At 59.8% G+C, this 21,644-nt stretch overlaps 1 protein-coding gene and 1 non-coding gene across 2 annotated transcripts; one reads left to right on the top strand and one right to left on the bottom strand.

The window, feature by feature from the left end:
* The first annotated feature begins 800 nt into the window (after positions 1 to 800).
* Positions 801 to 873, top strand: TRNAF-GAA. Its single transcript has one exon. It is a non-coding gene; the product is annotated as a tRNA-Phe (tRNA).
* Positions 874 to 4,757: 3,884 nt separating this feature from the next.
* Positions 4,758 to 13,637, bottom strand: LOC122153067 (antigen WC1.1-like). Its single transcript, XM_042789180.1, is given in 13 exon segments — positions 4,758 to 4,822; positions 5,385 to 5,504; positions 6,095 to 6,178; positions 6,610 to 6,705; positions 7,407 to 7,544; positions 8,231 to 8,545; positions 9,151 to 9,465; positions 9,812 to 9,983; positions 9,985 to 10,127; positions 10,211 to 10,531; positions 11,105 to 11,419; positions 12,813 to 12,876; positions 13,596 to 13,637. Coding segments are annotated over 13 exon segments (2,190 nt in total).
* Positions 13,638 to 21,644: the final 8,007 nt, after the last annotated feature.

Raw genomic sequence — 21,644 nt, 5'->3', positions numbered from 1 at the left:
CAGGAAGGACATGATCAACTGGAGCAAGCTCAGTGAAGAGGCACCAATACTGTCAAGCATGTGTAGACGTGCAGGGGGCTGGAGAGCTTCCCACCTGAGGAACTGAGGGAACACTCTCCAGTATGGAGACGAGAAGGCTTTGGGAAACCTCGTAGGAGCATTTCAGTACCTGTCAGGCAGTTAAGAAAATAGATCCAGGCTCTTCATTGTGGTGGATGGTGGGAAAAGGAGAGGCAAGGGACAAAAGTGGAAAGAACGTTCAGGCAGGAGATGAGGACCATGAGGTCATAACCATGAGGTCACTTACACACTGGAAGAGGTTATCTTGAGAGGCTCTGAAACCCAGACCCTTGGAGGTTTCCAAGCCTCCTTTCCCCCTACATATGGTCTCCCAACATTGAAAAAACGCTCTGGCTCAGGCAAGAATGAAGCAAAAGCCTATGGCACCAGCACAAGCTCTTCCTCCCCTGGGCTTCTCTTCCCTGTGAGAGGGGTCTGCCACTAACCCCACACTTCTTTCACCCTCAGCTTTTGCAGCTGAATGTGCCTGGCCTTCTCACTTGACTTTGCAACCATTACCTTTGTTTTCAAGGCCCAACACATATCTTGTCACGCCCACTGTAAGCTGGCACCCACCCCGCACCTGGAGCTCACCTGGCCACAGGGGCAGGGAGAGGCCAGGCCCGCTCTGCTTGCACTGGGCACAGCTTTTCCTGGGAACGTCCCCAAGGAGCTCTCCTCACGTGTGTCAGGCTGTGGCCTGGCCCAGGTGGCACAGGGACAAGGGCTGCTGGAGCAGGGCTGAAATAGCTCAGCTGGGAGAGCATTAGACTGAAGATCTAAAGGTTCCTGGTTCAACCCCAGGTTTCAGCAATGTTTTTCTCCCTTAGGGTCTTGCAGAGCCCGTCTGCCTTTGTCCATCCTGCCCTGGCCCTCCTTGCTCCTTCCCCTCTTGCCAGAGCACTGCCCGTGCGCTGTAGCTGCACATCTACAGGTTAGAAGGATCCTTCCTCTTGCGCCACAAGCCCCCAGCCTTCCCCTGGGCAGGACTCTCCACTCAGTGTGTCTTTGGGGTGTTCTCCAGCTGGGTCTCCTTCCCTGCTCCACAGGGATCGGGATCTCTCCACTCAGGGGTCTCTGCAAAGACTCTGTCTCTCTCCTCATGGTCATTCTCACTGGTGCACAGACTGCTCCCCTCCTCACACACATCCTTCACCTCAACCTCAGTTCCCAGACCAGGGCACACTGCCCACAGGGAGGCCACCATCTCCCCAGTCCCAGGGAGAGGCACTCCTTGCAGCTGAGCAGCACAATTGTCCCATGTTTACCACCATGAAGACACCACCCCTGTGTGTGGTCAGGCTCTCAGCCTTGGAATTAACAGCTGCCCGTGCTCAGCCACCCTGCCACAGAGACCCCAGCCAGGGCTGTCCCAGGGCACTGCTTTGCTGTCAGGACAGGCCTCAGCGCTGGAGGAGTGGGGAGGTCCCTGAGCCCACCCACACCCGCAGCCCCAGGGAGATGGAAGCCTGCTGTCCACCTCACCTCCTGGGATGCTGGTGGGAGGAGTGGTGCAGGGCAAGCCCCAGTGACTGGAGGAGGGGTTATAGGATTTCTGCCCCTGTGTGCCCCCACCACACACCCGGGGTGCCATCAGAGCCTGGGGGAACCTCACCCCAGAGAGGGAATTTCCCTCACCCTGTTGCACTGCTCCTGCTGTGGAGTTGGGGACAGACGTGGCAGAGAGGGGTGTTGTCCTGGGGGGCAGAGGAGGCTTAGGGGTATTCTCTTCTCCATCGACCTAGCTCAAAATGGGCCAGAGCATGGGAGAAGTGCCTGCAGCAAGAGCCTCCTCCTGCCCCATTTCCCTGCAGAGTCGGTAAAGGGGCAGCACTCTGCAGTGCAGCCCTAGGGCTGGATCAGGCCCCAGTGGAGAGCCAGTCCTGACTTCCCCTATCTCAGGAGGCTTCAGGTTCTGTTTTCTGCAGAGGGTCCCAGGGTACCTGGGGACAACGGCACTGTGATTGGCACAGACACATCATGGGAGGAGAGTGTCTCTCCTGCTGGCAGGTTTCAAGGGACTGTAGCTCAGTGGCTGAGCAGCTCCTTTGCATGGGGGAGTTCCTGGGTTCCATCCCCAGCACCTCCAGGGGTGCTGTTGCCCTGACTCCCCAGCCAGAGGCAGGTGTGGGCTGGAGTTCAGGCTCTGGTCATCTCCAGGCCCTGTGGGTCTGTCCTGCCCAGCCAGGGCTTGGCTTTGAGGGCAGGAGGGCGGTGGCATGGCTGGGTGTGCTGCCTCGGCTGAGCACCGTCCTGGAGGAGAAGCGGCAGCTGTGCTGGACCTGAGCTCATGTCACTGCCCGGCACCACAGAGCCACCCCACCCGCCGCCCAGGGACAGCGCTGGGCAGCAGAGTGTGCTTCCCTGTGGGGAGCCCTCAGGGAGGGCACAGAAGTCGGCAGCACGCTCGGAATCCTTTCTGGCTGCACTGAGGGATGTGCTGTGAGAGTGCTGGTCCAGCCCAGGTGTCCTTTGGGACCAGGGCCACACTGCCCTGGTGGCTTGCCAGGGGCAAGGCTCTGAGATTGTCCTTTCTCCAGGGGGAGATCCCAAACCACATGAGAAGCATTCCTTTGTGCCAGCAGGTAGGGGTGTCTGAGCTGGATGAGCCTGGGCAGGGCTGTGGGACTCCCAGCCGGAGGAATGACATTTCCTACCCTGACCCTGTCTCCAGGTGTTTCTCCTTCCACCGGCACCACTGGCTGGAGCAGAGCCCCAGTTCAGGGAACGTGGAGCTGCTGAGGTCAGGCACAGCTCGGCAGAGGTGCGACTCGTGGGGCCGGTGCCCACCTCTTATTCATGGGGTGTCTGGTGTCTCCGCACCCTGTGCTGGTGGGATCGGGGAGGCACAAGCCTGTCCACAGACATGCCCAGGCAGCGAGAGCCAGGACATGGTGCCTTGGCTGCTCCCCCAGCAAAACCACTGGCAACCAAAACGGGGTGAGAGACACGGACTTTCACTGCAGGGTGCCCAGCCCTTGGCAACAGGGAGCCCAAACTCAGAGAAATAAGGCTGCTCTCCCATGGGCTTTCCACAGCCAAGCTCTGCCCAGTGTGGGGCAGCAGTGCTGAGGGTTGGGGTCTCACTGCGACCCCCCTCAGGTAGATCCTCAGGAGCTGCAGGAGCAGCCACAGATCTGGGGCACAGTGGCAATCCTGCTTTGCTGCAGAGAAGGGACCCAGCTGGCAGAGCCAGACTGTTAAGTCCCAAAATGCATGAAACAGGTTCTTTCTGCTCAGGGGTGCTGCCCCCTCAAGCTCACCCACGCCTGGGGCTTATTTCCTCAAGGAGGAAGAGGCAAACCTCTACCAGATGCCAGATTATGGGAGAAATATTACACCTATGGGAGGGCAGAGCTGGTGGGGCAGTCACACTGAACAGGCACTGGGCTCTTTTCCCCAGTTCCCACTTGGGGCACCTTGAGTGTGCAGATCAGTGTCCATACTGCCCAGAGGCCCCCACCATCCCATGTTCAGAAAATAACACTCCCCTTTTCATCTTTACTTCACTTTTATAAACTTATTTCTCTGAGATGCAGGGCTGGAGCTTATCCCAGTGAGAGTTCTCCAGGCTGTGTTTTTAATGCCCATGGATGTCACGCATCACTGTGGGGGTCTTGCCCTGGGAACACTGCTCTCCCATGAGGGCTGCCAGCAGGAAGGCTCTCAGGTGTGGGGCAGAGGGATGTGTGAACTCGGCTCCCCCCAGGTGCCCCCAGGGTCAGCCCAGGGGTGGAGGAGCTCCCAGCAGGGAATGGGGCAACACTGCTATAGGAGAGGATGTTGGCAACATCTGCCTCCTCTCCACTCTGCTCCAGGGCCAGATCCTGCTGTTTGCAGCACTATGGAGCTGCAGCTACTCCCCCCAGGCAATCCTGCCACAGACACCCAACGCACCTTCCAGCCTGCAGCAGAGAAGCCCATTGGGGAAGAGCCGGTGGAGTGCGGAGACCCACCAGCGGGAGCAGGGAGGGCAGTTGGGCAGTTTGGGCGCCAGGTCCTGCCCAGGTGCCAAACTCTTCTCCCAGCCTGGCTTCTGCACAAGGTTTCTGTGCCGTGGGTGCTGGGGCAGGTGAAACCCCAGCTGAGGGAGAAGGACCCTGGCTCAGCTCCCAGCAGCACCAGTTTTAGTGGAGGGACACAAAATCTCCACTGCCATGGAAAAGTGCCCACATGAGCATCCTCCCGGATGGGCCCTTCTCCAGGCCAGGGGCTGGAGCACAGCTTTTGGCTGCTGCACGCGTCTTGTGGGGAAGCTTTCTCCATCCCCCTGGCCCTCTAACAGCGCTGAGGGAACAGTGCCCTCATCCTCGGTGCTCCCAGCCCTCCTGTACCTGCCCACAAGTACTGCCCCTCACACAACCCAAACTGACATCCCTGGCAAGGCAGCAGGGGGGCAGGGGTGGGAGCTGGAGGGGAGCAGGAGGAGGGTTTCCCAGGGCTGCCCCGGGTCTGCAAGGCAGGAGGAACAGCCCATGGAGACTGGGGTCCTGGCAGAGCATGAGGAGAGAGAATCCCAGACACGTGTTTCCCAGGAGGTGGCTCTGCACCCTGTGCCAGGGCAGTGGGGAGCAGAGCTGCCTCCCAAGCATTGTGGGAGGTAATCCACGGGCCATGATCCCACCTGGGGCTGGCTGGGTTTTTCAGGGACCTGCGGTCACCTTAGGGCTCGCTTCTGTGAGACAAAAGCCCAGGGCTCACCCTGACATGGCAGCTCTGTTGTGGCCTCTGCACTGTGGGATCAGCGTGGCCCAGGCAGGGCCTGGGGGAAAGAGCAGCTGGAACCCTTGGGGGAGGAAAAGGGTGCTCCTACTGGGGTGCATCATGGGACCTATCAGAGAGCCATTTTTTCTAGAAACTGTCTTTGGGCAGCAGGATGGAGATGTCTCTGTCACCAAGATTATTCCCCAGGGACCATGGCCTCACGGAGCCCCAGGCTGACACCGAGCCTGCTGTCCCTGAGACGTGCCCCTTCCCGACCACTGTGTCTCTGTTCTCTGCTCTCCCTGAGCAGCCTCAGGGAGATGCCCTGACACCTGGCAGGGAAGCACCAGCTCTGGGTCAAAGCCCCCAGAGGCTTTTAATAAACAAATATAAGAATGCACAGCATAAAAATGGGAATAAAAATGGAGGAAACTCCAGGCTGTTTCTGCTGCCCATGGCTCAAGAGAGACAGTCCCCTGGTGCTTGCGGCTCTCCCAGCTGCACAGACCTCTCCTCCCTCCCGGCTGCACCCAGCTGTGCAGCAGGGATGGGCTCTCCTGGCCTGGGGCTCAGGGACTGCTGTGCACCAAGCTCCGGTGTCACAGCCTTTGCGTCCTCACAGGGAAGTGCCACAGGCACCTCTTCAGCATCATCATAGCCCATGCTCCCCGGGGACGGGGACGAGGTGTCTCCTTCAGCTCCAGGGACGTCGGCACTTCTCCAGGAGCGCAGGCTGCCCCCTGCAAGCAGCAAGGTCGGACGTTTCAGTTCACTCCATGGGATCTGTACACCACCACCCTCCCTGCTCCTCACCACATTCAGCTCCTTCTCCCACCCCCGGGCCTTTCAAGGAAAACTCCCATGCCAGGTTTCCTCTTCCCTGCAGGTTTGGGTGTCAGTAGGGTAGTGACTTGAGGGGCACCAGGGATGGCACCCTAGGAACAGGCAGCGCTCTCTTTCCCTCTCACCTCCAGGTGCAGCCCTGGGCCCTGCTCCCTCCTCTGGCATCCTGGGCATTTCCCACTCTCCCTGCCCAGGCACAGCATCCTCCCCCGCATCAGGAACCTCCCTGGCATCATCGTAGCCATCTGCTGGGTCACCTCCGGGCAGGACAAGGACATCTGAAAGGAGAGGGGAGTTGGTGACAGTGAGAAGATCCGTCCTGCAGAGCAGAGGATGAGAGGATGTGCAGGGACACAAAGCGCAGACACTGGGCTTGGCAGAACCACAAGTGATGCCCATGTCCTCCCCTTCTCCGATGGTGACACTCAGGGACACCTCTGTCCACCCCATGTCTGCAGGGAGATCAACCCCTTCCTGCCTCCATTACCTGGTGCTGATCCCAGACCTTTCTCCTCCTCACTGACCCCAGGGTGGGGCTGCAGCTGGGTCAGGGACTCCTCTGAATAGGAGCCTGGAGAGATGCACAGCAGGTGTTATGGAGCAAGCCCCACTGACGTGGTTCACGGTCAGCGCTGCTGGGGAAGGGGGACCCACAGAGCTGGGGCTGTGTGGGGAGGAGGGCTGGGAATTCACCCTGCTCCCCCGGGACAAACCCTGTCTCAAAGGAGCTTCCAGAGCTGGCCCAGGACAGCCCCTTCCCTCGCTCCTCGGGTGTCTCATGGGGTGCAGGGGCAGGAAGAGAGGGGCTGTCCAGCTGGGACAGTCAAAGCTGACTGGGAGAAAGCTTCTCTCCTGGTCCCAGGACCTGGATGCTCTCCCCACAGCCCCCACAGCCCCAGCACCACAGGGACCACAGGCTGGGGGGCTTCAGAGGGTCAGCTCCTGGTTGGGGCCAAAGGAAAGGGTCCTGCGGATGTGCCTCCAGGGAAGACCCACACCCACCTGAGCGATCAAACCTGGCCCGTTTCTCCCACGCTGGGCTGTACCCAATCTCCTCGTACACAGCCTCGGGGAAGGGCTCCTGGGCTCTTCTGGAGCCTGTGGACAGAGAGGGCTGGCACAGGGACAGGCAGAGGGGCAAAGGGACCCCACTGTGCTCCCCCAAAACGGTTCCATGTGCCACCTCAGGACTGGTCCAACAGCACGGCCCCACTGCACTGTCCAGGCACAGCTGCCACATCCCCAGTGAGGGCAGCATTGGTGTGAAGATTATCTGGGGCAGCATCACCCTCACATCATCCCTTTGGAGACAGTGCTCATGCCCCTCTGGCCTGTGCGCCATGTCCCCCTTGTCTCACCCCGGATATGTTCCCACATTTCCTCTCCACCTGGAGCTTGCCCCTACCTGCCCCTGTCCCACCAGGGGGTGGGCAGGGCTGGGCAGGGGGACAGCCTGGGGGCCTGACACCACGGTGATGGACCCTGCTGCCCCACACTCCTCCTAGCATCTCTCTTGCCCCAGAGCCCCCTCCAGCACTACCGAGAGCACTGCCAGCCTTGGCCATCCCCTCTCTGCCATTTCTCTCCTCACACCATGGCTAACTGCCCCCACCTCGGGGCTCTCTCCACCCCTTGCTGCTGGTGCCCCACAGCCAGGCACTCAACGGGGAAGCACGAGGCAGGTAGCAGCACACAGTCTCACCCTCCCGCTCTGCCTGTGCCCCTTGCTGACACCCCCACAGCACCCTACAGCCCTACCAGGAGGTATCTCCCCCCGGCACCTCTGGGCAAGGACTCACCTCTGCGCCCAGCCCCGGCGCTCAGCACTTGCCCAGCCAGGAGGGCCAGGAGCAGGCAGACAAGGGTCCCCAGGATGATGCACATGATGACGGGCACTGAGACTCTCCCGCTGCTGCTCTGATGGCCTCGGGTGGGATCTGCATGGGAGACAACTTCGAAGGGGCAGCACCCCAGGGGTGAGTGACAGGAAAGCTTCCACCATCCTGGGTAAATTATAGCTCTCCCCAACCCCCTGCCACCACTCCAGTATCTCCTCCAGGCAGTTTCACACCCCAGCTAGGAGCCCCTTCCATCCAGCTGTGGGTCACAGCCTGGCCCCGGGGGTACCCAGACTCCGGGGAGGACAAGTTACCTGCTCGGGGTGGGGGTGTTGTCGTCCTGGGTGTAGCTGCAGAGGAGGAAAAGGAGAGCTGGGCTGAGACACTGGGTGTGTGGGTATCAGGAAACCTCCTCCCCAACACACCGTGTTGTGTGTGTGTGTGTGTGTGTCTCTAGATGTCCCTGACACATCCCACCCAAATTGCCCCTCCTGTAGTGCCAGAAAGGGAGGCCGGGACAGAGCCCAGCACCTCTGCTCTGGGAGGCAGGCAGGATGGCAGAGGCAGCCCAGGGGATAGTCCTGGGGCTGCAGGGCCCCACGGGCAGTGGCCAGAGCACGGCCAGTTACACCGAGGCTGCTCCCTGCCTGGCACCGGGCTCCTGCACTCCACAGGAATGTTCTTTCTCTCGGAAGGTCGGGGTCCATGCCCGGACCGCGTGGACAAAAGGCCTTCCCTAGTTCCCTGCTAATACCCGAGCAAAGGCTCCCAGCCCTGCCACTAACCTGAGCAGCGCACAGCAGCATCTTCCTTGTGCCGGCAAGCCCCGCTGTCCCCGGGCCGGGCCCAGCAGTCCTGCAGGGATGGCTCCGTCCCCTGGCACTCCACCTGCTCCAGCCAGATGGGGCCCGTCCCCATCCCAAATGCAGCCTCATGCAGGGCAGACACCGCGGGGCCACAGCCCAGCTGCCTGCACGCCACCTCGGCATCCTGCATGTCCCACGAGTCGTCGCACACCGTCCCCCAGGAGCCACGGTGCCAGACCTCCACTCTGCCCGAGCACTCGTCCTTGCCTCCCACGGCACGAATCTTCTCCCTGGCTGGAGAAGAGTAAGACCTCCCATGGCACCGGGAGAGCAGGCAGAGCCCTGCCAGACACAGAGGGGAGCTCCCTACCTGTGCAGCTCGTGGAGTTGGGGCACGGTGCCAGCGAGGTTGGAGGCATTTCTGGCTGTCCCCCTGAAGAAGGAAACACTGTGGTGAAGGGGCTGGTTTGGGGGATCATGCAGAAGAGAGTGGGGCTGAGCTCTGCTCGGGCCTCCCTGCACCATCTGGGGCAGCAACTGAAACCCTGTCATCCATGGGACACATGCAGGACTGTGGGGGGACCCTGATTGCTCAGCCCCAGAAGGTCCCTGGCTCACAGAGCAGCAGTAGCTTGTCTGTGGAGGGGAGGCTCTTCTGAAAACCATCTGGTCTCTTCTGAGACCTCACCTGGAGATGCCTCTGCTTCCCAGGCACTGCTGGCAACCTGGGTGGCAACTGCTGCTGGATGTGTGTGGCCGCGGTCACGTTTGTGCCACTGGCAGCACAAGGGTCTGGCATGGAAAGTAAAAGCCTCTCCAAGCTCTTTCTCTGTGTTTGGCCATGCCCTGTGGGGAGCAGGAGCTGGGGTGACACTGGTGCCTGGGTGCCTCAGAGTTACCATTGCAGGTGATGTGGATCTCCTCTTCCAGGTATTCACATGACTGTGGGTTCCAGGGTGTGGAGGGACACTGCCAGAAAGAGCTGTTTGTCTCCCCACACCGCACGTGATCCAGCCAGGCAGGGCCAGACACCCTGCCAGAGGGCAGGCGTGTTTCGAGGGATCCTCTGTCCCCGCAGCCCAGCTCCTTGCACGCCAGTGTCACCGTGTTGTCAGTGATGGAGTTAGAGCAAATGCTCCCCCATGTCCCGTTGTAGAAAACCTGCAGGCGCCCGGAGCAGCCGTCGCTGTTCTCCAGCCTCAGGGCCACGAACTCTGGGAAGAAAAGGCCCCAAAGCGGGAACAGGCTGATCTGGGGCTGTGGGAGCCAGGACACCTCTACACCCCCAGGCCTCAGCCGGCAGGGGCAAGGCCACCACATCCCCCTTGCACCCAGGGGCAGAGAGAAGTCCCGGATTTACAGCCAGCCCTGCCCTTCCCGAACCCTCGGGACAGCTGAGCTCCCCAGGGACCCCCCGTGGGACTGAGGGTGTCCGTGCATGGGTGGGCCTTGGGCAGGAGCTCAGAGGCAGCCAGGGGCAGCCTTGGCCATGGCCGGCTCTCCCCGCGTCCTGCCCTCCCCGGACCAGGCTCCCACCACAGCTCCTGAGGTGGCACAGACCTGAGCAGATGACTCCCGCATCCTCTTTGTGCCCGCAGTCGTGCTGCCCCCAGGGCCCAGCCGGGCAGTCCCAGAGAGCAGCTTCGGCCCCGGAGCAGTTCACACCATCCAGCCAGATCTGCCCGGAGCCTTCCCCGAAGCGAGCGGAGCCGGCTACCTCCACTGCCTCTCTCGCAGCCCAGCTGGTGGCAAACGACGGCGGCATCAGACAGGTCCCAGCCGTCGTCGCAGACAGTCCCCCAGATGCCCTGGGAGTAGATCTCCACTCTCCCTGCACAGCGCCCGGCCCCGTTCACCAGCCGGACCCGCCGGCTCCCTGCAGCGGGTGGAAACCCCAGTCGCTGTCAGGGCCTGCCTGCCTGCGCAGACCGTCACCTGGGCCTGGGCAGTGCCACTCACCCCAGCAAATGACTCCCACGTCCTCCGCAAGCCCTGCTGCCAGCGCACTGCTGGGCAGGGAGGTGTTGCAGAGGGTCAGCTTGGCCTCGTGCCCTGCACACCGGACCCCTCGCAGCCCCACGGGGCCCGTCCCTCGCTCAGGCTTTGGGGGGTTGTAGGCTGTCCCTGCCTCTCCGCACCGCAGCTGCCGGCACACCACGCTGGCCTCCTGCACGTCCCACTGCTCATCCAGGACTCTGCCCCACGCCCCATCCTGGAAGATCTCCACTCGTCCGTCGCACCGGCTCCCTCCGCCCACCAGCCGCAGGGATCCAAAGCCGGCTGGGCCTGGGGACAGCAGAGATGCCACGCCATCAGCGGCACCGGGAGCATGGCACCCTGCAGGGAGCAGGGCGAGGGGGATTTTCAACCAAACGGGACAAGGTGGAGCCTTGTGCTGACGAGAAACAAGGGCAAAGCCTGGGCCCTCCCTGCAGCTCACAGCCAGGTCAGCTGCTGCTGGGGGCACCAGCTCCTGCCTGGGTGGGGGGATGAGGCTCTGCAGGGCTCTCTGTGGGACGGGATGCGGCGGCTGCAGCCAGAGGGATGGAGCAGAGCCCTGCAGCCCTGTCCTGGGCTCGCTGCACAGTACGAGGACAGAGGAGCCCGGGCCTGGCGGTGGTGCTGGGGCCTAAGCCACTGCCCTGGGGGCAGATGCCTGCCTCCGTTCAGTCCTCAGCTCTCCCAAAGTCGAGCGGTCAGTCTGAGCAGGGAAAGCCCTCCAGACGGTTCCTGGGGAAGCCAGGGTTTCCCCAAGGAGAAATTCAGCCTGATACAGCCATGGAACCCCTACTTTTAGTGGTATGTTGCACACAAGTGACAAATGGAGTCATGCAGCATTTTTCCAGCACTCACCTGAGCAAATGACAGCAGCAGCGTTCCCTTGGGAGCACGGCGAGGCCCCCAGGGTGGTCACTGGGCACTGTTGCAGGAGGGCTTCAGTCCCGTCACAGTGGAATGAGTCTCTCCAGACAGGGCCAGTCTCTCTCCCAAAATGTTCTCCTCCAGGAATGGATTCAGCAAACCCGCAGTTGAGTTGCTGACAGAGAACGTGGGCATCCGAGAGATCCCAGCGGGAGGCACAGAGGGTCCCCCAGGTCCCCAGCACCTGGACCTCCACCCTCCCCGCACACACTGTGCTGCCATTCACCAGTCTGATCCCTGTGTACTCTGGGGACAGAGGCGAGAAAAGAGAGTGGATTGTGCTCTGTACCCTCAGTAGCTGGTGGAGAGGCCAGAGGGACAATGCTTTGTTTTCCTTCTGCAGTATTGTCATGCTGCAAACAAACCCATCAACCCTCCTGTCCTCACACCGGCCCAGCACGGTCCCTGCTCTGTTCCCCAACCCCTACCACAGCCCCGGTGTTCAACAGCCCACCCTGAGTCCTTACCTGTGCAGTTCACAACAGCGCTGTTTGCGTGGGTGCAGGGCTGTCCCGGGGGGACCCCGGGGCAGGAGGAGGAGGGATTCATTCCCCACACACCGCAGCTCTCCATCCCACATGGGACCCACCCCTTCTCCAACGTGACTTCCTCCAGTGACAGGCAGGGCTGCGCCGCACTGCAACTCCCTGCAGAGCACGTCAGCAGCCTTGGGACCAAAGTGGGAATCACAGACACTTTTCCACAGGTCCCCGTCACGGATCTCCACGCGTCCTGAGCAGCGGTTCTTCCCTTCCACAGACGGACAAATCCTGGAAATAAATCAACTGGGAGTTCCCAGAGCTGTGGCATTCCCATGCCCACATCCCACACCACCTCCATGCAAGCTGTGACCAAAATCACTCACTGCACATTAGAAGCTATTTAAGGGTGATGGTGTCACAAAGCATCCATATCAAGTTACACACCTTCTCTCCACCATCACAGCACTCAGGGGTGTGTCTATTGCAGCCCACAGCAGACTCTGCAAACCACGTTGGCACCGTTGGGACCAAAGTGTGAGTACACACCGCTGTCCAAAGGGCCTCCTCATGGATCACTATACGTCCTCAGAGGACCTGTGCCCTTAGAGCAGCCGGACAGATTCTGGACCAACCAATGACCCTGAGAGTTCCACAGCCCTCTGGCAATACCCTGACTACATGCCAGCTGATCTCCAAGGTGGCCACAGGCAAAAAGCCCTACGACATCCCAGCTGCTCTCAGGGGGTGCTGGTGGTACAAACACATCACGCCCCCCTGCTGCTCCTCAGAAATCAGCACAGCACTTGGGGATTTGTTTCTCTTCCAACATCCACAGCCACAGGAGTCTCTCCAACAAACTGCTGCTGCTGCAGAGACCTTGGGCTGCCCAGTACTGGTCCCTGGGCACTGCAGCCCCCATAGCACTCGGGGTTTGGGGAAATGGGGCCAGGTGCGTTTGGCTGCTGCAGCTTGCTCTGCCCCACTGAGCTCAGCGCCAGGCGTGAGGAGCCCCTTGGTGCCATGAGAAGTGCACCCATGCCCACAGAGATCTTGGGCTGTTGGGGTGAGGCTGGTGGATGGGACATGTCACAGGACTAAGGGACTGTGAGGATGTACCCGTGGTCAGTGGCTGGGCCACCACCTGCTCAGGAGCCTACCCAGTACAGAGGTTCTCGCCATGGCCAGAGTGCGCTGCTGGGCATGCATGGCCCTGCCCAGTGGCTGGGCAGAAGGCAGGAGAGTGGACAGAAGAGCAGCCCTGGGCTTACACGTGCTCCTGGTTCAAGGGTGGGCACAGAGGAGAGCCAGTAATTGCTGGCAAATCCCCTGTGGCACAGAGCAGCCAGGGGCTGGGGCAGGCAGAGAGGCTGGGTGGCAGCACTGCCTGCACGGTGCCATGTCCCCATGAGCAGGCTCTCATGGGGTGACCCTGGGAGAGGAACAAGGTGCCACGTGCCACCATGCTCTTCTAGCCAAGCCCAGTGCTCTTCCTCTCCAAGCAATCCCTTTGCTTCAGCCAAGAGACTCATGTCTGCCGCAGGGATAACCCAAAAGTAGCTCCCCATCTCACACCCTTCCCCAGGATGGTCGGTGGCCACAGGAGTCACTTCTGGTGCCTCTGGCATGGGGGCAGCTGGCCCGCAGCACCGCCAGACAGCTCCTGGGTGAACAGGAGGAGAAAGATGGCAATCAACAGACCGTGCAGGGCAGGGATGGAGGGTTCATCTGTGCCAGCTCAGGGACCAGGCACAGTAAGGCACCCTTGGGCAGGTTCCCACTGGCTTTCCCCAGGCACTGGGGACACCAGTAATGACAGTCCCAGCTCAGCAGTGTGACTGGCCACACTGGGCAATGCTCTGGTGCCTGACTTTTGCTCCTTGAGGGCGCAGCAACGTTCCTTCCACAATCTGAGCCCCAGAGGTATGGAAGGTTGTCCTTACCTGAACACACCACTCCAGCATCATAAGCATGACCACAGTCATGTTCACCCCATCCTCCGTGTGTGCAGTCAGACAGGGCAGATTCGGTGCCATTACAGCCAACATCATCCATCCAAATGGGGCCAGATCCTGCCCAAAGTGTCCGTACTGAGGAGCTCAACAGCAGACCCACAGTCCAGCTGTTTACAAACCACTGCTGCATCCTTCATGCTCCAGTAGTGACCACACACGTCCCCCACTTGCCGTGTTGTTTCACCTCCACTCTCCCAGCACAGCGCCTGCCGCCGTCCGCCAGCCTCACCTCCACAGCACCTTCAAACACTGACACAGGACCAGTCAGGACAGCGCTCAGCCCCAGCACCACGGGTCTGGGGAAGCCCTGTGCAGGTGGAGTCCGAGGCACCAGGGTGGGAGCCCACTCCCATCCAGGCTGTCCCCAGGGCAGTTCAGGGATCCCTTCTATCCTCATGGGCTGTGCAAGGCTAGGGGTGCCCAGCTCTGCCCTGCTGGGTCATTTGTGGCACCACACACTTTGGCACTTCCTTCACACAACCCCTCGCCCTATCCTGCTCACCCAGGGCTGCTGCTCCTCCCCAGACAGCACCCTGAAAAGGGACCTGTCCCCACCAGGGATCCCCCAGGCTCACATGGCTACTCCTCCCCAGAGCCCCCAGCTCCCCTAGACCACAGCCTGCCCTGGGCCCTCCCAACTCACCCTCTCCCTCAGGACTTTACGTGTCCCCTGTGGAGCAATGATCGTCCCAGTGAGGCCTCCCAACCATGCTCCCTCCTTGTCCTTGGGCATCAGCCCAGACCTGACCTTGTCTGGGATCCCCCCAGGAAGGTCACCCCTTTGCGAGCCTCTGGGAACAGATACCCCAGTTCCCTTGTCTCCACAAGCACAACCCACCCCCGGTCAGCCTGGGATCACCTGACTCCGGGACAAGAGTGAAGAGCCCACACCCCTTCCTGGGTACCCCAGGCTGGCTGTGCCTCTGGGATGACAGAACAAAGAGCCACCAGTTAAGGCACCACCAGCTCACAGGGAACAGAGCTGGCAGAGCCAGGGCCCCAGGGACGGTGCCCAAGGATGGCAAATCCACACCCGGGTACCAACGGCCAGAAACGTGGGAGCCCTGGAAGCAGAAAAGCCCTTCTGCCACGCAGAGAAGCACAGGCTCAGTGAACCTGTTCACTTTCTACCTTGTCACATCGACACATGGGAAGAGCCCCGTTTCCAGAGGGATCCCTGTGCTGCTCCTTGGCCCCAGGGCTTTGTGGCAGGGCAGCAGGCATTTCCCCCTGCACAACTGCACCCAGAGGAGCAGCTACAGTAACTAAGGGGACAGAGGGACTCTGTCCCATCCTGAACCTTTCGGCAGCCGTGCACCAAATGCAGGAGGACAGAACAGAAGCGAGACATTGGCTTCTGCATCTTTTCCTGCATAACTGCAGACTGCAGGAGACAACATCACCCCTCCTGTTCTCAGGCCAAGGCCAGCACAGTCCCTGCCCTCCTCCCCTGCCCCCGGCACAGCCCGGTGTTCAACAGCCCACCCTGAGTCCTTACCTGTGCAGTTCACAGCAGCGCTGTTTGCGTGGGTGCAGGGCTGGTCCCGAGGGGACCCCCTGGGGCAGGAGGAGGAGGGATTCATTCCCCACACACCGCAGCTCTCCATCCCACATGGGACCCACCCCTTCGCCAACGTGACTTCCTCCAGCGACAGGCAGGGCTGCGCCGCACTGCAACTCCCTGCAGAGCACGTCAGCAGCCTTGGGACCAAAGTGGGAATCACAGACACTTTTCCACAGGTCCCCATCACGGATCTCCATGCGTCCTGAGCAGCGGTTCTTCCCTTCCACTAGCCGGAAAAATTCTAGAAAAAAATCTAATCAACTGGGAGTTCCCAGAGCCTTGTGGCATTCCCATGCCACATCCCACACAACCTCTAAGCAAGCTGTCACCAAATCACCCATTGCATATCCCAGTGATAGCTTTAAGTTTCCATGTAATATTTGCTTGAAAGGACAGATTGCGTAGAAGGTAGGTCCTTGAAACAAGCTGTTATTTTTAACAATAGTCCTATGAAGGTAGCAGTTGCTTTATTGCATAACCTTTGAAGATAGTGGGTGCTTAATTGGATAGTCTTGCACGTAGCTACTGACCATCCAAGGTCGGCTTAGATTAAGTAGTATACATGCTGAATGCCCAAAGATAATAACAAGAAGAAGAGTTGCAAAAAGACCAGAATGGACTGATTTTGTCATGTGTGAACTTAATGAAAACAACGATGAGTATCAAGATAGACAATTTTAAGAAAAGGAGAAGGTAAAGAAGATGAGCAAGGTGGAAGTAATGGCCACTGACATACTGAAACGACCACCAGGATGCACAACCACGCATGTGTAAAGGGCATTATAGTATTAAAAGGAGTACCAGGGAAGGCTTGTATTTATGTATATACTCGCCATAAAGCTAATGAATATGTATGACTTTTTCCTATATTGACAGGATACAAACAAGTTCAGGGAGTCAGTGCTAGGTGGAATTAAGCCTCACTGGCCTGGCATGAGTGAAGGAATGCTTCCTTCAGAAACCGTAAACCTTGGTCTCTGAGAGTTTCCTTACAGACTGACTTTTGCATTAATGAAAGAGGAAGCTGTTGGGGGAGTGTTAATGTCAAAAAAGCATCCAGGCTAAGTTACACACCTTCCCTACACCATCAGAGCACTCAGGGGGGTGTGTCTATTGCAGACCCACAGCAGACTCTGCAAACCACGTTGGCACCTTGGGACCAAAGTGTGAGTCACACACCGCTGTCCAAAGGGCCTCATCATGGATCACTATACGTCCTCAGGAGGACCGTGCCCTTAGAGCAGCCGGACAGATTCTGGACCAACCAATGACCCTGAGAGTTCCCACAGCCCTCTGGCAATACCCTGACTACATGCCAGCTGATCTCCAAGGTGGCCACAGGCAAAAAACCCTACGAGGTCCCCAGCTGCTCTCAGGGGGTGCTGGTGGCACAAACACATCAGCCAATGGTCCTGTGTCTGCTAAGGGGGACAACCGAAAAGTAGCTCCCCATCTCACGCCCTTCCCCAGGACAGTGGGTGGCCACAGGAGTCACTTCTGGTGCCTCTGGCATGGGGACAGCTGGCCCTGAGCACTGCCAGACAGCTCCTGGGTGAACAGGAGGAGAAAGATGGCAATCAACAGACCATGCAGGGCAGGGATAGAGGGTTCATCTGTGCCAGCTCAGGGACCAGGCACAGTAAGGCACCCTTGGGCAGGTTCCCACTGGCTTTCCCCAGGGACTGGAGACACCAGTAATGACAGTCCAGCTCAGCAGTGTGACTGGCCACACTGGGCAATGCTCCGATGCCTGACTGTTGCTCCATGAGGGCACAGCCAGGTTCCTTCCACAATCTGAGCCCCAGAGGTATGGAATAGGTTTCCCCTTACCTGAACACACCACTCCAGCATCAAGGATATGATCACAGTTATGTTCACCCCATCCTCCGTGTGTGCAGTCAGACAGGGCAGATTCGGTGCCATTACAGCCAACATCATCCATCCAAATGGGGCCAGATCCTGCCCAAAGTGTCCGTACTGAGGAGCTCAACAGCAGACCCACAGCCCAGCTGTTACAAACCACTGCTGCATCCTTCATGCTCCAGTAGTGACCACACACGGTCCCCCACTTGCCCTGTTGTTTCACCTCCACTCTCCCAGCACAGCGCCTGCCGCCGTCCGCCAGCCTCACCTCCACAGCACCTTCAAACACTGACACAGGACCAGTCAGGACAGCTCAGCACCCGCACCGCGGGTCTCGGGGAAGCCCTGTGCAGGTGGAGTCAGAGGCACCAGGGTGGGAGCCCCTCCCATCCAGGCTGTCCCCAGGGCAGTTCAGGGGTCCCTTCTATCCTCATGGGCTGTGCAAGGCTGAGGGTTCCCAGCTCCGGCCCTGCTGGGTCATTTGTGGCACCACACAATTTGGCACTTCCTATCACCCCAACGGCCCCTCGCCCTGACCCATGCCCACCTTAGGGCTCCTGCTCCTCCCCAGACAGCACCCTGAAAAGGGGCCTGTCCCCACCAGGGATCCCCCAGGCTCACATGGCTACTCCTCCCCAGAGCCCCCAGCTCCCCTGGACCACAGCCTGCCTTGGGCCCCTCCCAACTCACCCTCTTCCCTCACGACTTTCCGTGTCCCCTGTGGAGCAGAATGATGGTCCCAGTGAGGCCTCCCAACCCATGCCCCTCCTTGTCCTTGGGCATCAGCCCAAACCTGACCTTGTCTGGGATCCCCCCAGGAAGGTCACCCCTTTGCGAGCCTCTGGGAACAGATACCCCAGTTCCCTTGTCTCCACAAGCACAACCCACCCCCGGTCAGGCCGGGATCACCCTGACTCCGGGACAAGAGTGAAGAGCCCACACCCCTTCCTGGGTACCCCGGAGGCTGGCTGTGCCTCTGGGATGACAGAACAAAGAGCCACCAGTTAAGGCACCACCAGCTCACAGGGAACAGAGCTGGCAGAGCCAGGGCCCCAGGGACGGTGCCCAAGGATGGCAAATCCACACCCGGGTACCAACGGCCAGAAACGTGGGAGCCCTGGAAGCAGAAAAGCCCTTCTGCCATGCAGAGAAGCACAGGCTCAGTGAACCTGTTCACTTTCTAGCCCTTGTCACATCGACACATGGGAAGAAGCCCCGTTTCCAGAGGGATCCCTGTGCTGCTCCTTGGCCCCAGGGCTTTGTGGCAGGGCAGCAGGCATTTCCCCCTGCACAACTGCACCCAGAGGAGCAGCTACAGTAACTAAGGGGACAGAGGGACTCTGTCCCATCCTGAACCTTTCGGCAGCCGTGCACCAAATGCAGGAGGATGGAACAGAAGCGAGACATTGGCTTCTGCATCTTTTCCTGCGTAACTGCAGACTGCAGGAGACAACATCACCCCTCCTGTTCTCAGGCCAAGGCCAGCACAGTCCCTGCCCTCCTCCCCTGCCCCTGGCACAGCCCAGGTGTTCAACAGCCCACCCTGAGTCCTTACCTGTGCAGTTCACAACAGCGCTGTTTGCATGGGTGCAGGGCTGGTCCCGGGGGGACCCCCTGGGGCAGGAGGCGAGGAGGGATTCATTCCCCACACACCGCAGCTCTCCATCCCACATGGGACCCACCCCTTCTCCAACGTGACTTCCTCCAGCGACAGGCAGGGCTGCGCCGCACTGCAACTCCCTGCAGAGCACGTCAGCAGCCTTGGGACCAAAGTGGGAATCACAGACACTTTTCCACAGGTCCCCATCATAGATCTCCACGTCCTGAGCAGCGGTTCTTCCCTTCCACCAGACGGAAAAATTCTGGAAATAAATCAACTGGGAGTTCCCAGAGCCTTGTGGCATTCCCATGCCCACATCCCACACCACCTCCAAGCAAGCTGTGACCAGGATCACCCATGGAACATGCAGAAGAAGCTGTTGGGGAAGTGTTGGTGTCACAAACACATCCAGGCCCCCCTGCACCCCTTCTCTACACCATCAGAAGTTCCAAAGGTATGTGTCTGTTACAGCACCAGGCACTGCTCAGACAAACTGCTGCTGCACAAGGTGCCCTGTGCCGACTGGCATGGTCCCCCCAGCACTGCAGTGGTGTGTGCAGTTTGGGTCCAAGGCTGTTCCTCTGCCCAGGGACAGCACTTGTACTCCATGAAAAGCCAGTCTGATTCAGCTGAGGTACTCATGCTGTGATGGGGAATGACCCACGGGGACCAGCCACCTCATGCCGTTCCTCCAAGTTGTGATGTTCTGAGAAAGTCCCACCCTGGTTTCTCCAGCACAGGGCCCTGAGCACTGTTGGCTGGGAATGGGCAGACTGGGTGGAGACCAGTGGATACCAGTGGACACACTGGGGCAGAGACAGGGTGTTCGTTTGCAGCCTAAGACACTGGCAGAAGAGGGGCTGAGACACTGTAGCAGGGTTAGTTCACCCTTGGGTAGGCTCACTCGGGGCTTTCCCCAGGGACTGGGGACACCAGCAATGACAGTCCCAGCTCAGCAGTGTGACTGGCCACATTGAGCAGTGCTCCAGTGTCCGCTCATTGCTCCCTGAGGGCACAGCCAGATCCTTTCCACAATCCCAGACCCAGAAGTATGGAATAGGTTGTCTCTTTACCTGAACACATCACTCCAGCATCCTCAGAATGTCCACAGTCATGTTCACCCCATCCTCTGTGTGCAGTCAGACAGGGCAGATTCAGTGCCATTACAGCCAACATCATCCATCCAAATGGGGCCAGATCCTGGCCCAAAGTGTCCATACCGAGGAGCTCCAACAGCAGACCCACAGTCCATGTTTACAAACCACTGCTGCATTCTTCATGCTCCAGTAGTCATCACACACTGTCCCCCACTTGCCCTGATGTTTCACCTCCACTCTCCCAGCACAGCGCCTGTCTCCGTCTGCCAGCCTCACCTCCACAGCACCTTCAAACACCAAGATGGGATGGGTCAGGGGATCACTGAGCCCCAGACTGTGGGTCTGGGGGAGCCCACTGCCAAGGTAGAGTCAGAGGCACCAGGGTGGGAGCCCACTCCCCTCCAGGCTGTCCCCAGGGCAGTTCAGGGGTCCCTTCTATCCTCATGGGCTGTGCAAGGCTGGGGGTGCCCAGCTCCAGACCTGCTGGGTCATTCACCATCCCACCACACAAGGCACCTTTTCCCACCCCAATGGCCACCTGCCTCCTTCCCACGCCCACCCGCACACTGCCCAGCCCTGCACTGGGCACCTGCTCCTCCCCAGCACCCCTGAACAGCCCGTGTACCCAGGCCTGCAGCTTCCCATGCAACTGCCTGCCCCAGCACAGCCAAACCACCCCCCATGCCCAGGGCTTTCCGTGTTCCCACTGAGACGATCCAGAGGATCCCCCACCCACATCCTCTTCTCATCCCTGGTGTCAGCCCAGTCCCTGCACTGGGCCAGATCCCCCAGGAAGGGTGTCTCTCTGCTGTAGATGCCCTGGTCCCCATCTCTCCATGGGGTACAAACTGTCTTCATGGGGTCAGGGCTCCCCTGGAAAAAGGGGGCAGTGAACAGTGTAAAATCCCTTCAGGACACCCAAGACATTAGCAGTGTCCCGGGGAGGATCTCTGGGTGCTGCCATCACCTGCAAGGCCACCACCGACTCCAGAGGCACAGTGCGAGGGGACAGGGGGTCCCAAAAGGTACCCCAGGACAGGGTGTCTATGAATCCAGCCAGGCACAGGCTGCCCTAGACACTGAACCCTGCAAAAGGAGATACTGTCTCCCACCCAGATGGGCCCAGGGAAGGGCACAGGGTCCACGGACTTGAGCACGTTGTGTCCATCATCTCTGTAGCACCTGCAAAGAATCCCCATTCCCAAACAGATCCCGATGACCACGCTGGTACCCGCTATTCCTGGGCTGTGGGACAAGGGAGCCGGCACTTACCCCTGCACAGCTGTACCCAGAGGAGCAGCCCCAGCACCTGAGGGGACAGCAGTCCCTCTGTGCCCATCCTGAGCCTCCTGCCCTGCCAGCACATCCCTGCCGCACCGCACTCCTGTCACAGGTCCTGGGGACTCACGGGGACAAAGATGAAGGGAGGGCAATATAGCTCTGCAGATGCCAGGCCAGCTACGGGAGGAGCCAATCAAAGCAGCAGCACCTTTTTAGACATTATCGGGAGTTATCTCCCCTCCGACACAGCCCAGCCCTCCAATGAACGTCTCCAGTGCCATGCATGACCATATATGAGGGATGGCTCTGCTGCAGGTGTCACATCACTGTGGTGGTGCGGCGTCACAGGACAGGGCTGGCTGTAGTGGGGGAAATGGGTTTTTCATGCCTTGAACCCTGCTGTGTGGGCCGGGAGCACTGAGCATCTCCTATACTCGGCACATCCAAGAGCCCAAGGTGCGAGTGCCCAGCCATCCCCATGCCACGGGAACCACGGGGCTGGGACGGCACCGGGGGTGTGTCGGGGGGAAGGAAAGAGCCCCTGCCCCTGCTTCAGACCCCTCTGTGCTGGG

Source organism: Tyto alba, unplaced genomic scaffold (assembly GCF_018691265.1).
Source record: "Tyto alba isolate M040663 unplaced genomic scaffold, T.alba_DEE_v4.0 Super-Scaffold_15, whole genome shotgun sequence".
Classification (NCBI taxonomy): Eukaryota; Metazoa; Chordata; class Aves; order Strigiformes; family Tytonidae; genus Tyto; species Tyto alba.
Note: the sequence above shows the minus strand (reverse complement) of the source record. Positions and strands in the feature narration are given on the sequence as shown.